The sequence below is a fragment of the Podarcis bocagei genome (genome assembly GCF_964188305.1).
Source record: "Podarcis bocagei genome assembly, chromosome: 6".
Lineage (NCBI taxonomy): Eukaryota > Metazoa > Chordata > Lepidosauria > Squamata > Lacertidae > Podarcis > Podarcis bocagei.
This window is the reverse complement of record NC_138130.1, coordinates 12499841-12519679: the sequence shown is the minus strand read 5'-3', so window position 1 is coordinate 12519679 and position 19839 is coordinate 12499841. Positions and strand designations below refer to the sequence as shown.

Here is a 19839-nt window from a genome sequence, read left to right as displayed (position 1 = left end):
TGAATCTTTCATGTACACACAGTATTGGCACAACAATTAAGATGTCCTATAATTCGGCATTTCAATGTGTAATTTTAAAGAAGGATAGCTCTTTATTGTGTAACCACTCCCTTTGAAATGAAAGAGGGGGAAATCTAGTCTATAAATATAGGCTTCACTCTTTTCTGTGAAGAGTTATATTTGCTTGGCCCCAAATAGAGCATAAAAAGTCTCACCCCTCAGTCCATATATTTGCTTCTTTAAAAACACGGTATGAAAAAAGATTTTAGGTGGCTGTTATCAGCTGTCAGTTTCTGATCTTGCCCCTTCTAAGCTGTGCTTCAAGAACAGAACACCGCCCCAGACAAAAACAACTTCTAACCATCTTTTTTGTCTCATGCTAACTACATGGCCATGCAGTGCTACTTCTGACCCCCACAAAAAAGACTTTGAGATGCTGGAGGTCTTATCTACCTAGAACATGACACAGGAAAATGGCTGTAGGTTGCTTTTGGTACTGACAACTGCTACTGATCTGGGGAGACTCTTTTCGCTAACCTTACTTTGTTGCCTTCTTAAAATGAACACATATGAACCAGAGCATAATAAGAACAGATTGTGCTAAAAAGTGAATACCCCCACTTGTTTTCATACATTTTGCAAAAGGAAAAGGAAAAATGAATCTGTTGTCAAGTAGAGATGGGAGACTGGTGTTCACGTGCGTAGTGACACACACTTTTCACTTTGAAATATGTAACATTCCTCAATCAAATATCAGATTAGAATATTTAAATGGCATGAGGCACAACCAGAAGCCATGACAAAATGGGTTGTTTGTTTGAAATGAACAGAAAACAAATGCAGTTTCTTATTTGTCTCCATTTTTATTACTGCTCTGGTATAACACGTTAGTTACAAGGATGTTAAAGTAAATAGCCAACAGTGTGCTACAACATCTGCATTGAGAATTATGAATATTAAGCACATTTGCTGATATTGCTTCATTAGTTTTGCCTTCCAAATTTGAGATTCAAAAGTATCCTGTTGGGGTTGGCAAAGACTAGGAGGATAGGAGAAGGATTTAGGATTGAAACCTGTTGAAGCAGAACCCAGGGAAGAGAACAGGTTTGCATAGCACGTAATCCACCCAGTCAAATGCAGCCCAGCAAACATATCTCACGTGCAAATATATACTGAATATTTTAAGAATTTATATATAAAGACATCAAGTGGCTTCTAAGATTTGTTTCACACATGCCTCACTATCGTCATTACACCAGAAGTACAGTGCCACCATGTCACCAAAACAAAAGACTACAATCATTGCTACGCCTAACTCCAAAACAAAGCCTGGAGGACTGGTGGCTGAAATATGGACGCCATGATTCCACAAGTCGAACTGCCCTGGGACCCCCGGGTATAGGGCGGAATATAAATTCAATAAATAAAAATAATCCAACATAGCTGGTGTTCTGACTCGCCTACTGTAAGTTTTTCAGAAAATGTGACCTGCCAATTTCTCATTCTCCACTCCAAATGTTTGGCAACCCCCTCCCTCAATTTCACAGACCCACTCAAGCGGGCTTGTTCCCTGGTGGGCTTGATTTGGCTTGGCAGATCACAAGTTATGCAGGTTCAGAATGAGAAGCACTGGAGGGCTGGGATGGAGCTGCAAAGATAAATAATCATGCTCAGCCCCCTCTTGAATTTCCCATGGCACCACCCACATGTCCTTCGGCTTTCTCCCTGGCTACTTGGGTTAGAAACTTGCTTTCAAATATAACCAAAAGATCAGACACATAAGGTGCTTAATTCTGCGGCAGCTCCCATGTTTATGCAGGCACCCCACAAAAAACGCAGGATACAAAATCTGGCAATAGGCGCGCACACAGATGCACCGAAATGAGACAAGGGACCAGGCAGCTGCCAGGGTTGTTGTTCTATCTATGGGGGCTGTGACCTGCTTGATCCCCACCCCATTTCAGAGTCCCCAGCTTACTTGGAATTTAATTAATTTCCCAACCATGTTTCAATTGATCGTCTGCAGCAGCAGGAAAAAGCAGTGGTGAAAAGATCAGGTGTGATTTCACGAAGACTGCAAATGTTCCAGCCGCTGGGCTGCCACAGTTTTGTGGAATGAAATGGTTAAAGGGAAGGGGGTGTGGGGAAGCCAAAAAGAGCAGCCTCTTGGGCGATTATGTTATATTTCAGAATAGCACCTGATGTCAAGTCGCAGATGTCAAAGTAGGGCCTAGGGCAAGGGATAGGCGCTTCTATCCCAACGAACGCATATATAAATTATAATCAAAACCTAATACTTTGGCCAAGTTTCTGACATTCCTGCTCAGGCTGAGAACTCTAGGAGATGAACCCAGAGGAACAAAGGTGGGGGGGGGGAGTGAAAAGAGCGGCAGAATCCAACCCTGAACTATGTGTACTTTAGTGTTGTCATCAAAATTACAGCCAGATTGAGGAGAGAGCTCTTCCTACAGAACATGACAACTTAATTTTTTACTCCAGACAGTGCCACAGAATGCAACTGCTACATTCGTCTTCATAACCCAGACAGGCTCAGAGTCACTGCAAGACAAGACAGGAATAACCCAAAAGGAGAGGGAGGCAGTAATATTCCAGCATAGAACCTGAGCTCAGGAGAACATGATTTGAGTACCAGATTTCATATAAATTAATTGGTGTGACCTTTTCTTCGCTCCCACTATTCCTACAGAGGTATCGATTGCGCTGTTCACATGGCTTCAGGTATGCTCCAAACCTGAACAGATGAGTTCTGAATGTTTAACCAGCTCTCAGGATGCTGTCCTAGTCTCCTGCTACTGCCCCCTTTTATATTTTCCTGGTTGCACGACTCCTCCTAGCCATTTAAAAATCCAAAGAATTCCAGAATGCAACCATTTCTTTAATTAAGCAGAAACAAAAAACAACCACACACAAAAATCAAAAACTCCAATAATGTTTTATTAACATTGGTGATATCATAGAATTGTAGAATTGGAAGGGACCCTAACAATCATCTAGTCCAGGGGTAGTCAATCTTTCTTGATGGTAAAATTTCTTAATGCATCTTTCTTGATGGTAAAATTTCCTTACCGCCCACCAGCGCTCGATGGAAGGAAGATTCAGCTTGTGCCGTAGAACCCCCTACCACCCACCTAGAATCCTGAACCGCTCACTGGTGGGCAGTAGGGACCAGGTTGACAATCCCTGATCTAGTCCAACACCCTGCAATGCAAAAATATACAGCTGTCCCATATGGGGACTGAACCTGCAACCTTGCCATTTCAGCACCATGCTCTAACCAACTGAGCTATCTCAATTGGGTTTTCTTCACTTTGAAAGTCATGATATTGGGTTTTACTCAAGAGCTTGTTGTTGGCATCTGTCCGTCTCAAGAAACAATGGAGTGCACCTCAGGGGATGAAGCCAAACCGCTAGAGCAGCGGTTCTCAACCTGTGGGTCCCCAGATGTTCTTGGACTACAACTCCCATCATCCCTGAGCTCTGTCCTTGCTAGCTAGGGGTGATGGGAGTTGTAGTTCAACAACATCTGGGGACCCACAGGTTGAGAAAGGCTGCGCTAGAGAATCACAGCGCCTGCTATGGCTGCAGAGATCAATAACTCATATGTAACTGCTCTTTCCTGTGTTGTTTTTGCTGCATTAGCAGCACCAAAGTGACCTCTCCGAGGGGTCCATGGGGTGTTGGGAAGGGTGGTACCTCTGGTGGAGAACATGTTGTGCTCCTTCTGGGGTAGTCTGCCCACCTTTGTTTTTATGAGCTCTCACCTGTGGCTCCTAGAAGCTGTCAGCATGTGACAGTTGCCACGCCCTGGGAAATAGCTTTGACTGGCTGGCTAAACCAGGTGAGGGTAGCTGATGGGTCTCAAACCCTCAGTGAGTTAGGGATTTCCCCTACATGCAAAGACAGGCTCTAGTGGATTGAGCAGACGAGACCAATGGTGGGTCAAATGGTCGAGATGGTGGTTCCTGCAAGTGTTGTGGAGGGAAATGGGAGGCAGATGGGACTCATCTAGGAGAAGGAGAACTCTGGTCCTAAACCTCCAGTGCCTTGCAGCTATATTTATCTGTCAGAAAGTTTTCACGAGTAAACTCTTAGGGAAAATCCGTACCTGCTACCTTGCAGGACATCTCTGAGAGAAGTGAAAGCTAAGGAGGAAACCCTACACAAATCTGGAATGGAGTCCTTAAAACGGTTGGATGGATGGTTTTGATGGATGTAATAATGGAATACTGAATGGTTTAGTTTATGTAAAATATGCAGGGATTTATGGTATGCAAAACAAACCATGGAAAGAGAAGAAGGGAAGTCATTGATATTTTAAGGATGTTTAAATGAGTACTCAAAATTGTAAAACAGAAAATTAAATAAAAATTACACACACACACACACACACACACACACACACAGGAGCTGATCAGAGTTGTAATCCGAATCATGTGCAGGACACAAGCCTGATCTAATGCTAACACTCTTACTAAAGTACATACTAACCCTACTTTTTTTTTACAATGCTCAATAGGAACGTCGGTATGTAAAGGGTTCCCTGAAGGTAGAACGTTTAAAAACTACTGCCTTGAAGAATAACTCTATGCTATTCCAAAATTCCACCGCTCAACTAAATTTGCATAACTAAACTCCCCACATGCTGTTTAGCAGTAAGAATTGCCAAGGAGAACACAAATCATAATAAGCCACAATCATGCCTAAAGCTGTAACACACCTGGATATTTTGTTTACCTGGTAAAGTGTTGGGGAAAGATTAATGTAGTTTGAACGGTGGGAAAGCGCTTGCAAGATGACCTACAAAGCCAAACATAGATTCACCGCACACATTATTTCCTTCTAGCCACTAGATGGTATCAGAGCAAATATCCCTTGAGCTGAAAATTCAGAAGTTAACAGTATTTAAGGAATGTAAAGCACATCTAAGGCGTGTATCTCACACTACCTATTAATGAATCATGTATACAAGACTTAACAATGTAGTGAAACTCCAAAGTCCACAATAAAATCACAATAAAAGGAGAAACTTTTATTTCAGCAGCAATGGGACTGCACCTATTGCTTAATAGGGTTACAAAACTAAGACATACAGCAGGGGTCAAATTATTCCATTAGTGTATTCCAAAAGCCTGGTAGAAGAGATAGGGTTTTACTTGGCTTCTAAAACTGGGAAAAAATGCTACCTAGTGGGTGTCTTTGGGAAATGTAATCCCAAATTGTGGCACTTCCACAAAGACACCTTTGATTGATTCAGAGGCTTACTTGGGCATAGACTCTGAGTGGCACCTGATGGAAAAGATGGATGATCAGAAAAGCCATTGCCCAGGCTGTTTTATCACTTTATAGAGAGTGACTAATCTAGCACCTAAAACAGAGTCTGGAAATCAGACAGATGGCCAATGCAACTGGTCCGAAATCAAAGTAAAACCAGCCCTCCGGTCTTCTCTCAGTAGTAATTCAACTACAATATCTGTAGCTTCCAAACTGTTTATTCCACGGGAATCCCTGCCTCAAATGCAATAATGTCATCATTCTGCAATGAGGTCTGTGGTCTCCAAGAAGATGTGCAGCTGGAATATTAGAACAATACGTATCCACTCCTGATCATATACACTTAAGATAGTGTAACAGTGCCCAGCACAAGCAATCCTGCCTTCTCCAAATTAAAATGAATCAAGCAGCCAACTTATCAGCAACAGTTGAATGTTTAAAATAACCTTTGTAAAAAAAAAAAAAATCCATAAGCTTTTCTTTTGGGAATTATAGGGACAGAACTACCTAAACTGTATAGAAACTTATTCATATATGTGACTACAGCAGCAAGAATGTTACTCACCCCAAATTGGAAAGAAGCAGAAGTCACAGCAAAAGAAGAATGGATACAAAAACTTACGGATTATGCAGAAATGGTGAAATTTACCAGAAAAATAAGGAATCAAGATAACAAATCTTTTATAAAAGAATGGAAATAGTTTATTAAATATTTACAGATTATAAACGGATACAAAAACTTAAGGAACATGCAGAAATAGTGAAACTTAATGGAAGAATAAGAAATCAATATAACAAATCTTTTATAAAAGAATGGAAATTGTTTATTGTATATTTACAGATAAATTATAAACGGATAAAAACACTGGCAGGATTATTGTAACAACCTGCAGTTTTATAAGAGTATATTTTTAAGGAGATGAAAAAAAGTTGATTTGGATATGCAAGAAGATATTAGAAACAAATTTAAGGAACTGCAGAAAGAGGGGGAAGGAAGTCAAGTTTTGAAATGTCAAAATGATTGTAAAATCAGTGAAATGTATAAACTGGAAAAGTATAAATAGATAAAAGGGTGGTAGGAGAAAAAGAACAATAAGTATCCACTCCTGATCATATACACTTACTTCCACAGACAAGCTTTATGGGCATGCTGATTTCATTTTCCAGCAGGACTTTGTCACCTGCCCACACTGCCAAAAGTACCAAAACCTGGTTCAATGCCCATGGGATTACTGTGCTTGATTTGCCAGCAAACCCGCCTGCCCTGAACCCCATAGAGAATCTACGGGGCATTGCCAAGAGAAAGATGAGAGACACGAGACCAAGCAATATAGAAGAGCTGAAGGCTGCTATTGAAGCTTCCTAGTCTTCCATAACACCTCAGCAGTGCCACAGGCTGATAGCATCCATGCCACGCTGCATTGAGGCAGTAATTGATGCAAAAGGGGCCCAAACCAAGTACTGAGTCCATGTGCATGCTTCTACTTCTCAGAGGCCCAATACTGCTCTATTTGCAGTCCTTGTTTTGCTGATTTCATTTAATATTCTAATTTTCTGAGATTATTAATTTGGGGTTTTCATCAGCTGTACGCCATAAACATCACAATTATAACAAATAAAGGCTTGACATATCTCGCTTTGCATGTCATGAGTCTATCTCGTATATTCGTTTCACCTTTTAAGTTGAATTACTGAAATAAATGAACTTTTCCACAATATTCTAATTTTTTGAGTTTCACCTGTAGATAGAGGGACAGTGGAATAATGGGACAAGCAATCCTGCCTTCCCCAAATTAAAATAAACCAAGCAGCCAACTTATCAGCAACAGTGGAATGTAGGAACCTGTCATGACTACTGGTCCATCAAGCTCACTACTGTCTGAATTGACTGGCAGAAGTTCTCCAGGGTTTCTGGCAGGGGAACCTCCCAGCCCTATCTAAAGACATCATGGATTGAACAAGGGACCTTCTGCATGCAAATCAGATGCTCCATGACTGAGCTATGGCAGTTCCCCAGTGGGCAAAGTCTGACCATCCCAGTTTACCAGCTGACTTCCACCCACTCCATATCTCCTGGAAGGGAGTTGTGTGTTCCCGGCACAGTTACAGGTTTTAAGAACGAACAGAAAGGGCATCCAGTAGGCTTACTGTTCATCAATCAGTGGAGCGGTGATAAGACTGGGAAAACCTGGACCTGTAAAAAGGTAAAGGAGTATTGGGAAATAATTCATAATGAACTGAAAAAAATGTTTGAAAGTACTTTAACAAAACAACAACAACAGAGTCCTTTTTGTTGGGGACAATTCAGAAAGAAATTCCCAGGTGTCAAAAAGGGTTATTTATGTATGCCACTACTGCGGCCTGTGTTTTGTTAGCCGAAAAATGGAAAACGAGTGAGGTCTCAACTAAAGAAGAATGGCAGCTTAAACTGATAATAATATGCACAGCTTGCAGACCTAACATATAGAAAAGGAGAACAAGAATATACGTTTAGAGAAGACTGGAAAATGTTTATTGAATATATGGGGGGAAATTGTGTACACTTGAAAATGTTGGCAGTATTGAGATAAATTCGACAGTATAAATAGGTTTTGATGGATGTAATAATGGAATACTGAATGGCTTAGTTTATGTAAAATATGCAGGGATTTATGATATGCAAAATGAACCATGGAAAGCGAAGAAGGGAAGTCATTGATATTTTAAGGATGCTTAAATGAGTATTCTAAATTGTAAAACAGAAAATTTAATAAAAATTATATTTAAAAAAAAAAGACTGGGAAAACTTGAGTGGATGACTCCAACAGTGATATTTGATATAGATTTCCCTTTTTGCAGGTAACGGATACTTGAATCTCTGGATAGCAGATGGTGCAACTGTAAAATCAAATTTTCAAAACTCTTATTTTTTAGAGCAAACATGGGGTGGGTCAGGGGAAACACGAGGGACAAGGGAGAGACCATGGCTTAGTGGTGACCAACGTGCTTTGCAGCCAGAAGGTTCCATGTTCAATTCCTCTATATAAGAAAGACTCCTGTCTTAAACTCTGAAAAGTTGCTGTTGAAAATACCAAGCAAGGCGGACCAGTGGGTTGACTGCATATAAGGCAGCTGTTTATGTTTCTCAAAGATAGTAATGGCCTCAACAAATGAATAATACTGCGGCTTTTTTCACATGCTTTTGCACAAACAATGTGGATTGTTAACATTCTAATCTGAGAACCTGCCGACTCTACTGGTTTTGTAAACTAGTTTCAGAAGTGAACAACGCATTGTCTTGATGAGGTGAGACAGAATATCAGATCATCTATGTAAATAGTTCCAGGAACTCTTCATAGAAAATGGTGATTATCTAAACCCACACCAGTTAGGACTCGGGTGACATTTTGGCAGGGACCGTTTTAGCAGCCCTGGAAAAAGATCTATGATGTGCACCCTACATTTCAGTGTTTTATTTTTGGGTGGAAATATTTCTGTTTTGTAAGTAAGCACATTGGTAACAATGAATGAATGTTGACCACAAGTTAAATATTAAGCGACCCTGGCAGTTTCTAAGGGTTGTTTTGATTTTGTTTTCTTTACTAAATACAAGCAAAATAAACATCAGAAAGTCTCCTAATGTCAACTGAAAGTTTTCCAAAGCAAATTGTCTTATGCAAACTACCCAGTTCAAAATTTTCTAGAAAACCCACATCGCCGGACCACAATTAGACAAGGGGAATATGAGCTCACTTTTACTTCTAGACATTTTAACGGTTAGGGAAGAAAATTGACTATCAAGTTTTTCCAGATCGTAAGATAAAGTTGAGGCTGGGAGTAGTTCCATAGCAGTTCCACTCCTGTCTACATCTAATCTGATTTGGCCACGATAAGGAAATTTTGTCCATGATTATTTTCCACCTAGTCATTTCAACACGTTGCAAAATTTAATAATTCCAAAATACAGAAGCGCTTTCACTTACGCAAGATTAAATATACTGCCTTCAGCTGTACTTGAGGGTCGATTTCAAAAAAACCCGCTGGAAAAACGGTTACGTCCATGTGGAGATGGCAGTATTGAATCAGTAGCTCATGTGCTTCTAGCTTGCCCTCTTTATAAAGATTTGAGGAGTGAGGTCCTCTACTACTATCAATACCAGGTCGATCAACCATTGCTAACTGTGTCTTTCCTTCTAGCAGATCAAGATGATCAGGTGACAGCAAAAACTGCATACTGTAGTTAAGTTTTTACCTCTATCTCCAGTACATTTTATTTTATTGCTATGGCTAGCGGCTGATGCAAATAAAGATTCTTCTGATTCCTGCCTACATCAGTGCTCATAGGCGCCGACTCCATGGGGCTTGAGGGGGCCCGGGCCCCCTCAAAAATTCGTTTGGGGGGGCTCCGCCCCCCCAATAATCTCCGGCGCCCCTCCAGCAGAGCGCCATCGCCGCCCCTCCCCCAGCCCAAAATGCACAGGGTCGGGCTGCATGCCTCCTGCCCTCCCTCCCGAGCAAAAGCTCCACCCACTTTATTTGCATATTCATGAGCTTGTTTGTTATTCATGAGCTTTCCCGGGCCCCCCCCCCCAATATTTTTTATAAGTCCGCGTCCCTGTCAGTGCCAGACAGTGAGTTCTATCTGATAGGCTTTGAACTTTGAGATACTGCATGATTCAATGTTGTATCCATTTGATGGCAAGGGAGAAGGATGGTGTAAAATTCTGGAGTGTGGTGTCATGACAATGTTTAACACTATTTTAAAAATGTTTTCATTAAACTCCCGAGTAGAGGCCAAAATCTTGAGCGAATGAGAAAACACAGAAACTGAAGCTCAACCCAGGCCAGACAGAGATGTTGCTCAAATTGCAGATGGCAGGGTAGTCTACTCAGGATGAAATCAATATAACAGAAGATTTAGTGAGGCACGTGTAATATTTTGTAGGATGTTTTTAACTGAAAGGAGAGATAAGTTGTTCTCCATGTTGCAGAGGCTCGACTGGCAATGTGAAATACATAAGTAACTGCGATGTGAAATGAAAGAATGACAATACATCAAGTGGGTCAATGCTAGCACTTCTAGACTTAACCGTGACAGGATTTCTAGCATGTTACATGTTACCAATGCCGCAATGTCTGTGCTGCCTACAACTGTTCTTGTGAATTACCTCTATTACATACATAGTTATGCCTGGCTTCACTTTTCTACATTTTGTTTAGCTCTGCACCTGACTTACAATCACCAGCACCCCACATAAAAAAATCCAACCAACCACGTAAATATACTTGACAACTTAGGCTCCCTGATGAAGTGGTCTATAGTCCCCCAAACTCATAATAAATCTAGCCTTTAAGATGCCGCAACACTGTTTGTTGTTTTTTCAGCAAGAGACTTCAAGAGTTTTTGCTATGGTAATAAAGAATAAGATTTATAGGACATTGGCTCAATCAAGCTAATATTTTTCCTACTCAATTAACTTTTATCAGATATTGCTATCTGTCATTTACTGGTTTGCCTTTAATAAAAGTACCAAGCCTTCTCCATTACACAACAATTTGTTTTCACAGGTTTCTATGTGCAGGCTATCCCTCTATCTTTTGCCTTTTCTCTATTTTTCCTCTCTTTTTTTAATGTCACATACCACAAATGTCTCCACAAAAACTGGTCTACAGCTATTGTGGCTCCAGCTGGGGGAGCAATGACCACCTGAGGTATTGTCATGGACTGGCTGGATACAGAAGACTGGTGGAAAGGCACCAAGAAGGCTCAGAGCCCGCAGGTTGGTGGTGAGATGATGATGGGGAGAAGAGGGTGCAGACTGGGAGGAGAGGTGTCAGATCCAGAAGAGGTAACAGAGCTTTAGTGAGTGGGGGGAGTCCGTGGCAGAGAGAAGTCCAGACTCAGTGGCAGAAGCTGAAGCAGGAGAGGAGAGAAGCCAAGAGGCAGAAATGAATGTGGGTGTTGAAGAGGCATGGGTGTCTCCCCATCCTGATGCTACAAGCTCCCCTCCTCACTCGTCTCCCAGAAACAGGAGCGGCATGAAGAGAGCAGAGGATAAGTGAGCTTCACACAGGTGCAGTCTCAGATTGCTTGGGGGTAACCTTGGAGAGGAGGAGACTTAGGCAACTGTGGAGAGACGGGGACCTTCAGTCTCTGCAACTGCTTCATGGGGGCAAGATGGTTTGCTGTGCTTGTTCGGCCTGACACTCTGTCCAGATTCTGGATTTGCCAATAAAGCCCAGTGTGGTCTCTTGGTGCCTCACTCCTGTCAGGTGTACACATGCACTTTAAAGCACATTTGAAACACATTGTCCTCTCAAAGAATTCTGGGTACTGTAGTTTACCCCTCACAGAGTTATGATTCCCAGCAACCCAGTGGGGTATTCATCATCATCATCATCAACAACAACAACAACAAACAAACTACAGTGCCCAGAATTATTTGAGGGGAGGGGAAATGTGTTTCAAATGTGCTTTAAAAGTACTGGGGCATGGACAGGCGTAGATCAGTGGTCCTCCTTTGCGACTATTGACTAAATCAATTAAAAACTTGGCTGGCAATCTCACACATTAAATTTCCAGCAACGAGGAGAAGGCGTGAGCATTACCAATTATAGGTGCCTTGTTCTGGTGAAGACAGACTCATTCCGGGCGTCCCACTGAAACTCTGAGCCTGACTCTTTCGGGAGATCTTTTAGTGGTGCCAATTTGTCTGTGAGGTGTGGCTTTGACTTGGCAGGGCAAATGATCAATCCTAATACATTTCCCAGCTCAGCTGAAATCTTGACAGTGCCTCCTTCGGAAATTGCCACAGCATTTCTAGGTCAAGCTCAAAGCCTACAGAGGCTGATTTATGTTTTCCCATAACTAGTAATCTCACATATTGTGCATGTGTGTATATATATGTATATGCCATATATACATCTAATTATCTTTAACTTTTGTTACCAGGTAATCTAAACTATGGCATTAAACTAGCATATTAGAGAATATTACAACAATTTTCATTGTTACAGTCAGACCTACCAGGTCTCTTCTAACTGTGGATTTGCTAGGTCATGGGTAGGCAAACTAAGACCCGGATCTAGCCCAATCGCCTTCTAAATCTAGCCTGAAGATGGTTCGGGAATCAGTGTGTTTTTACATGAGTAGAATTTGTCCTTTTATTTAAAATGCATCTCTGGGTTATTTACAGGGCCGGCCTGCCTGGTGTTTTCACACGAGTAGAATGTGTGTTTTTATTTAAAATGCATCTCTGGGTTATTTGTGGGGCATAGGAATTCGTTCATATATTTTTTTCAAAATATAGTCCAGCCCCCCACAAGGTCTGAGGGACAGTGGACCGGCCCCCTGCTGAAAATGTTTGCTGACCCCTGTGCTAGGTTTACAATTATTTCCCTACCTGACAGGGGTGTCGTGCAGCTTAATTACTTAAGATTTACAACAAGCTCTAAGATTCCCAGATGAAAGGTACTGTATACGAGCAAAAAAAAGCCATTACTCATTGGTATGATCGTCTTAGGACAGTATCACCTTACACAATAGAGATTCTCTCAATGATTCTGAGCTGTTTGAAGTTTGATAAGCATATTTATAATTAAAAGAAAGATATTGTGGAGATACTCTCCTCAGGGCGTCGCTGGGATTGCGAAACCAGAAGTATGACTTTGGAGAAGAGAATAAGCTAGAATTAAACAGCTCCTAAGGCCAATTCTGTCTGCAGTTGTGTAAAGCACATTCTTTTCTCCCTTTTGTTCTCCGAGGAGGCTCCTCTCATTAGGTAAAATAAAACCTGATGAAAAATGAAGGTGAGTTGTCACCCTGATTCAAGCTTTAATCACCACACTAACATACTATAATCAACTTTATGCCGTTTGCTGATGGCCTTTTCAAAGGGTTTCTCTTTCGCCCCTCTCAGACTAAGGGGAAATTTTTTAACAAGTGCACCTATTTAACTAAAAGGTGCACGTAAAGGACTTCTGTTTCTTCTCGTCAATTTAATGCGACCCTGCTTTTCTTGAAGAACACTTTATTATATCTGTAGTCTTCCCAGGCTTTATTTTCCCACGTTTGTTTGGTGTGTGTTTTTTAATGTAGAAGATCATATACAATTTCTTTCCTTTTACAAACAAGATTTTATATAGGGAACTTTTCTAATATTATAATATTGACTGTGTCCTTACATTTATGTATAAAATTTATGTATAAAATTTATGTATAAAATGAATTATAATGACAGTGGAACGTTGCTAGGTGTGAAGCCATAGTTCTGCTAGAAAAAGGTATGTTTGGCAAGAGATGGCCCCCCCTGCCTGATGTGCTTGCCAAATCCAACCACTTTGCCAACCCACTTGTCCCACACCTGACAGCCATAGATGTCATAGTGTGGATGGACTATGTGACAGCATAAAGCATTAATTACACACACACCACAGAAGGTATAAGCCCTTCTGAGGGCTACACACACACACACACACACACACACACACACATATATATATATATATATATATATATATATATATATATATATATGCAGGTTTTGGTGTCTTCGGGTGTCTTCCCGTGTAAGAGTTGGGGTGTCTAGGCGACGTTTCGACGAGGTCTCACTCGTCATCTTCAGGCTGGTGCTTTCGGCTTCTTGTTACTAGAACAGAGGCTCTGTTCTAGTAACAAGAAGCCGAAAGCACCAGCCTGAAGATGACGAGTGAGACCTCGTCGAAACGTCGCCTAGACACCCCAACTCTTACACGGGAAGACACCCGAAGACACCAAAACCTGCATTCCTGTACCCGTGAAAATCTACGAAAGCATATATATATATATATATATGCATGCACACAACCCTCACACGCAACAATATCCTGAGGAGTCATGAAATGCTAACATTGTATCCTCATTTATAGCATAATTTAACGGGAGTGCATTTACATGAAAGCTTTACCTTGGAAGAACAACAGTCAATGTGCAGTGACTGATTTTTGCCTATTGCAAATGGTTTTGTGAACTTTTGCCTAACGTATTCTGGCTCTTCTCCTCTGCCACTCAAATCTACAGTAAGAACTTCCAAGCAACTGATGTACGTAAAGAAACAAGGATCTCGAGATAAACAGCAACCAGAGGATAATAAAAATTTGCTCATAGGGGCTGGGGAACACAAAGTAATACAAGGTTGATGGGATAACAAGGGCATAATGACTTTGTACAGAAACTAGGCTACGATTCTCAAAATGTTCTTCCACCAGCACAGGCACCATCTAAATAACAGGGTTGATGGTGGAGCACTGCTTTTAAGCTTTGGGCTGTAAACCGTGGTTGAAGAGTCAGAAATGGCAAGCTAATTCCTCAAGCACAAAGGGAAACTGTCTTTGGTAATCAGAGAACAAACAGCTGGAGAAGAAAGGAGATGTCTAATTTCTCTTCCTTTTTATTTTGCAGCAACTGAGTCAATCAAAAACCAGCAATTAGCTGTTATTAAGACTATGCCATATTTAATGAAACGGGGGGGGGGGGGGGAGGACACCATTACTCAAACAGCAATCTCAACCTTACTGGTTAATAGCACTTTATGAGTCCAAACCTGGACATTTATTTATTTTTAAAATTAAATTAGGCCACTGCCATTTCCTAACCAGTCTCTTCAAGCCTTTTTGAGGAAAACAAAACGTTACTACAGTTGGGAAAAGCTTTTTAAAAGTAGTATACAATATTCAACAGAGACCTCACACCCACCTCAAAAGCTACTCATGCAGCGAAGGGAAAGGGTCGCTCTGCAAAGGATATCCTCAGACTCCTGCTACCTGAGGTAGTGGGGATTTCAGAGCAGCTGAAAGAACCCCGGAATTAGGAGCTACTACAGTGGTACCTCGGGATGCAAACGGGATCCGTTCCGGAGCCCCGTTCGCATCCTGAAGTGAACACAACCTGCATCCATGCGTCTGCGTGGGTTGCGTTTCGCCACTTCCGCGCATGCAAGTGACGTCATTTTGACCATCTGCGCATGCTGCGAAACCCGGAATTAAGGCGCTCCGTTACTTTCAGGTCCGTGCGGAGCACAACCCAAAATTACTTAACTTGAAGCACATTTATTCCGAGGGATGCAGGTGGCGCTGTGTGTTAAACCACAGAGCCTAGGACTTGGCGATCAGAAGGTCGGCGGTTCGACTCCCAGCGACAGGGTGAGCTCCCGTTGCTCGGTCCCTGCTCCTGCCAACCTCGCAGTTCGAAAGCACGTCAAAGTGCAAGTAGATAAATAGGTACCGCTTTGGCGGGAAGGTGAACGGCGTTTCCGTGTGCTCTGGTTTGCCCTTAGCCATGCTGGCCACATGCTCTTAGTCATGCTGGCCACATGACCCGGAAGCTGTACGCCGGCTCTCTCGGCCAATAAAGCGAGATGAGGGCCGCAACCCCAGAGTCGGCCACGACTGGACCTAATGGTCAGGGGTCCCTTTACCTTTACCTTATGACTGTATTGCCAATGAAGATAATCTAGATAGCTTGAATTTGAGCAGTGGAGGCACTCGTGGTTGACCCACACTCTGTTCAAACTATCCTATTCTGCAGGGTCAAACTCAGAGGGGTGGTGGAGACAGAGAGTTTTGCAGCAGAAGGCCAACCCTTCATGGTGCTATTTGAATGACGTCTGATATAACAAACCCACTTTTACAACTGTTTAAATGGATTGCGCTTTCCGTCTCTGGGCTAGCCCAGGGATGGAGAGAAGAAAGAGTCCCTACCAGAGAGGAACGGCAAACTAAACTGATGGATTATGCCGAAATGGCAAAGCTGACTGGAAAGCTCAGGAACCAAGAAGAAAACTTCAAGAAAGAATTGGAAAAATTTATAATTCATTTAGGAGACCACTGTAAGCAGATGAAAACATTATCAGGATTATTATAACACTTGTAGTCTAGCAAATACAATGGATAATATGGATAGATATAAAATATAGATTACGATACACTATGCAGTTGAAAACGTTGACATTAGGACCCACTAAGGGGATGGGGGGAGTCATGAGATTCAGAGAAATCTCTGCAAATGGAAATGTATTTGGTTTTGTTATAAATTTATATTTTTAGGGGGGGGGGAGATTACCCCTCCCCCATTGATTGAGCTTTTAGGGATTGGAGGAGGGGACAGTAAAAAAATCAATACTTAAATGAATATATACACATAGGATTAAAACAATAAAAAGGCGCTCACCTAGCCTTGAAGCATATAGTGCAAGACTGAAAACTGCATTCTGCTTTTATTGACATGCCTGCCTGCCATTTATATTGTAGCCCTAGAAGAAAGCAGGCTAACCCTATCCTCTGATAGTCAGGTGTTAATTTTACATTTGTATGCAGCCATAGTTTCTGAAAAATGGTATTTGGCAAGATTGCATCCTTCCTTTTCCCAGGGTAAAGTGTGCCAAAGCACAGACAGTCCCTCCTCCTTAGGCCTTAGGTTTTTAACATGCTGCTCACCATAATCCTGTCACTGTCGATGATTGTGTTCAGTCTGTGGGCGATGGTCAACACGGTGCATTGGGCAAACTTTTCACGGATTGTCTTCTGAATCAGCTCGTCTGTCCTGAAATAAAACAGCACGCGCAGGTGTGAAAAGAGAGGCTGCAGAAAGCAGATTTTAACTTCTGAAAAGTTCTCCTCTCTGCATTCACTGCCACAGAAATAAACCAAGAATTTTTGTGCTGTAGTAGGAGGAAATATCACGTAACAGTACAATGGCACCACGGACGAAAACTTTATAACCTTTGTTTTTGTTTGTTTTTTAATAATATTTATTAACTGGCCAATCACATCAAATTAAATCACATCACATAAATTGCAAATTACAAAGCCAAATTTTTAAATTTTGTTGGGGGAACCCATACTTCAAGATCCAAAGGGGGATTCAAATCATCTTCTTATTACTGCATTAATGTCCGAAAACTTTATAACCTTTGGCCCTACGCAGACAGGCCTCTCAGTTTGTGGTAGAGCAGGAAAATTAGGTTTGTGTGTCAGTTCAATGGCATCTGTATGCTGGGCATCACGTTTGCATGCACAGAGTTGTCCTTCCAAAAGTAAACCTTATTTATTTATATTTATATTTTTCTCTTCTTTCTGTTTTTTCCCATTACAGTGGTACCTCGGGTTACATACGCTTCAGGTTACAGACTCCGCTAACCCAGAAATAGTACCTCGGGTTAAGAACTTTGCTTCAGGATGAGAATAGAAATCGTGCTCCGGCAGCGCGGCAGCAGCAGGAGGCCCCATTAGCTAAAGTGGTGCTTCAGGTTAAGAACAGTTTCAGGTTAAGTACAGACCTCTGGAACGAATTAAGTACTTAACCTGAGGTACCACTGTATTATAATGTGTGCTCTCTGTGGCTAGTATACAACTGTGACATTCTGCTCTAACTCGCCATAGCATACAGGGTTGTATTCTACGATGTCCATGTGCAACTGGAATTGACTTCTGGTTGTGTACTGGGACTTCACCTTCCTTTCGTCTCCTTGAAGTCCCCCCCACACACACACACACATGGGGGGTGGCCCTGAGCAGATTATTCAGGGCATGGAGGGAGCCTGTAGCAGGGAGGAGAGGCAAGGAGAAATCCACTCACGCTACTCAAATCGCACCTTCATAAAAGATGCCATTATGGTTGCTAAGGAGGAGCAAATAGAAAGATGCTGAGGTGAAGGCAAACAAAACAAGAATTGCAAGTTGCCACTACAGCATCTTTTACGATTCGTGCTACCGTGCCCTGTACTCCACACAGGGAAACAGTTCTGTTGCTGTAACATATATTACGGCACTTCGGTTAGGCAAAATTACTTGAATGCATAATACGTTTATTTCAAAACAACAAACTCCCAGGTTGTTAAACTGGAGAAGACATTATATTTCCATTAGCCTGATAAAAGCTACAGCTACCAACCCTTCTTGCTTTAAGCAAAGCATTAGCTAATGAAAGGGACGCCATTTTCCTGCGACAGTTTAAAAAGAAAAACCACACAAACAGTGAAGTCCTTTTGTGAGAACATTCACAAGGAACACAGATGCCCTTGCAAGGATGTTATTAAAATGAATCATGACTCCATGGTATGAAAAATCCACACACAGTGGCCTAGGCTACATCACATTATTATTATTATTGTTGTTGTTGTTTTTTATTATTATTATTATTATTATTATTATTATTATTATTATTATTATTATTATTATTATTATTATCTCAGTGTGCCTACGTTCTGGTTCAAGAATTTGGACTTCGAATCCACTGGTCTAGTTCTTTTGACTATCCTATGAGTATCACATTACCCCCAGAGAGTGTAGAAAATCTCAAACTCACTCACTGGCTACATTCAGATGTACAGTCAAACCTCGGTTCCCGGATGCCTCCATTATCGTGCGTTTCGGCTCCCAAACGCCAAAAAACAGGAAGTAAACGCTCTGGTTTTCGAACATTGCGTTCAACATCCGAGGTTTGACTGTACTGCCAAACCATCATTTAGATGTATGTGAATGAGCCTCAGGCTTGAGGGCTCGCCCATTCCTCTGGCACAGCCTCAAGAGTGGATTTCCATCTTGCTGCGATTTGTCAATATGGGCAAGCTGTGGTTCATCTTCACTATAGTCTGGGACACATCAGCTTCAGATCATAGTTCATGGTTTATAATCCTTAGACCATAGTGAAGACTAATCACAGTTCCGGTTTCACAGATAACGAACCAAACAGAACTGAAACTTTGTATTTCCTCTTCCTGACCGCGCTGAAATAGGGGAGGGTGGAGCTTATGAATTCAAGGCGAAACCATGGTTTAGTGTTACATCAAACTCCAGCCATCCACTTAATTTTATTCAAGAATAGCCTTCTGTAACTAAGTTGATGGAAGATATGTAACAACACTGCAGGTGGATTATCAGAATTATGTGCTTACCTTGGGTCCACATTTGCTGTTGCTTCATCAATAATTAATATTTTATTCTTCTTCAGAATAGCCCTGGCAAGACACACCAGTTGCCTCTGGCCAACACTAAAATTAGATCCAGATTCTGCCAGTTGTGTTTCCAGTTTGTCAGGTAGTTCTTCTATAGCCTCCTTGAGCTGGACCTGCAAATATATCAGTATGCCGTAAGTAGATTGTTCCTAAAATAACGTAATATCAATTATGTGCTTCATATTTCACTTCAAATGAGACTCATAATCTCTTGTCTTTTCTATCTATAAAAGAAAATGATAGTCACAAGTGACTAGGAAGGGCATGCCACCTGTTCACCTAACTTAATATGTACAAGCACCAGAAAGAATATAGGTATCATTCAGCTAAGCTTTACTCAGAATACACCTATTGCAATTACTGACCCTGACTAAGTTAGGTCTAAGCAAAACTTAGCTGCCCAGGAAGCCTTCGATTCTGAATTCATGTTGCAGGTAAAAGGCATTTTATTTTTGAAAACATTACCTCTTCCAAAGAATTCCACAGCTCTTCATCGCTATATTCGTCAAAAGGATCCAAGTTTTTTCTCATGGTCCCAGTGAACAAAACCGGCTCCTACAACACAGTGGGTTATCAT

General features: G+C 41.5%; 1 protein-coding gene across 2 annotated transcripts in view; it reads right to left on the bottom strand.

Annotated features, from left to right (window-relative positions):
- The window catches only part of ABCC4 (ATP binding cassette subfamily C member 4 (PEL blood group)), a 160152-nt gene that overhangs the window by 10635 nt on the left and 129678 nt on the right, over window positions 1-19839 (bottom strand). For both annotated transcript variants that reach the window (XM_081198255.1, XM_081198254.1), the window contains exons 27-29: window positions 19728-19817; window positions 19203-19375; window positions 16744-16849 (exon numbers count right to left, since the gene is read on the bottom strand). In XM_081198255.1, the coding sequence (XP_081054381.1) occupies window positions 16744-16849; window positions 19203-19375; window positions 19728-19817 (369 nt within the window). The remainder of the gene's footprint in view (window positions 1-16743; window positions 16850-19202; window positions 19376-19727; window positions 19818-19839) is intronic.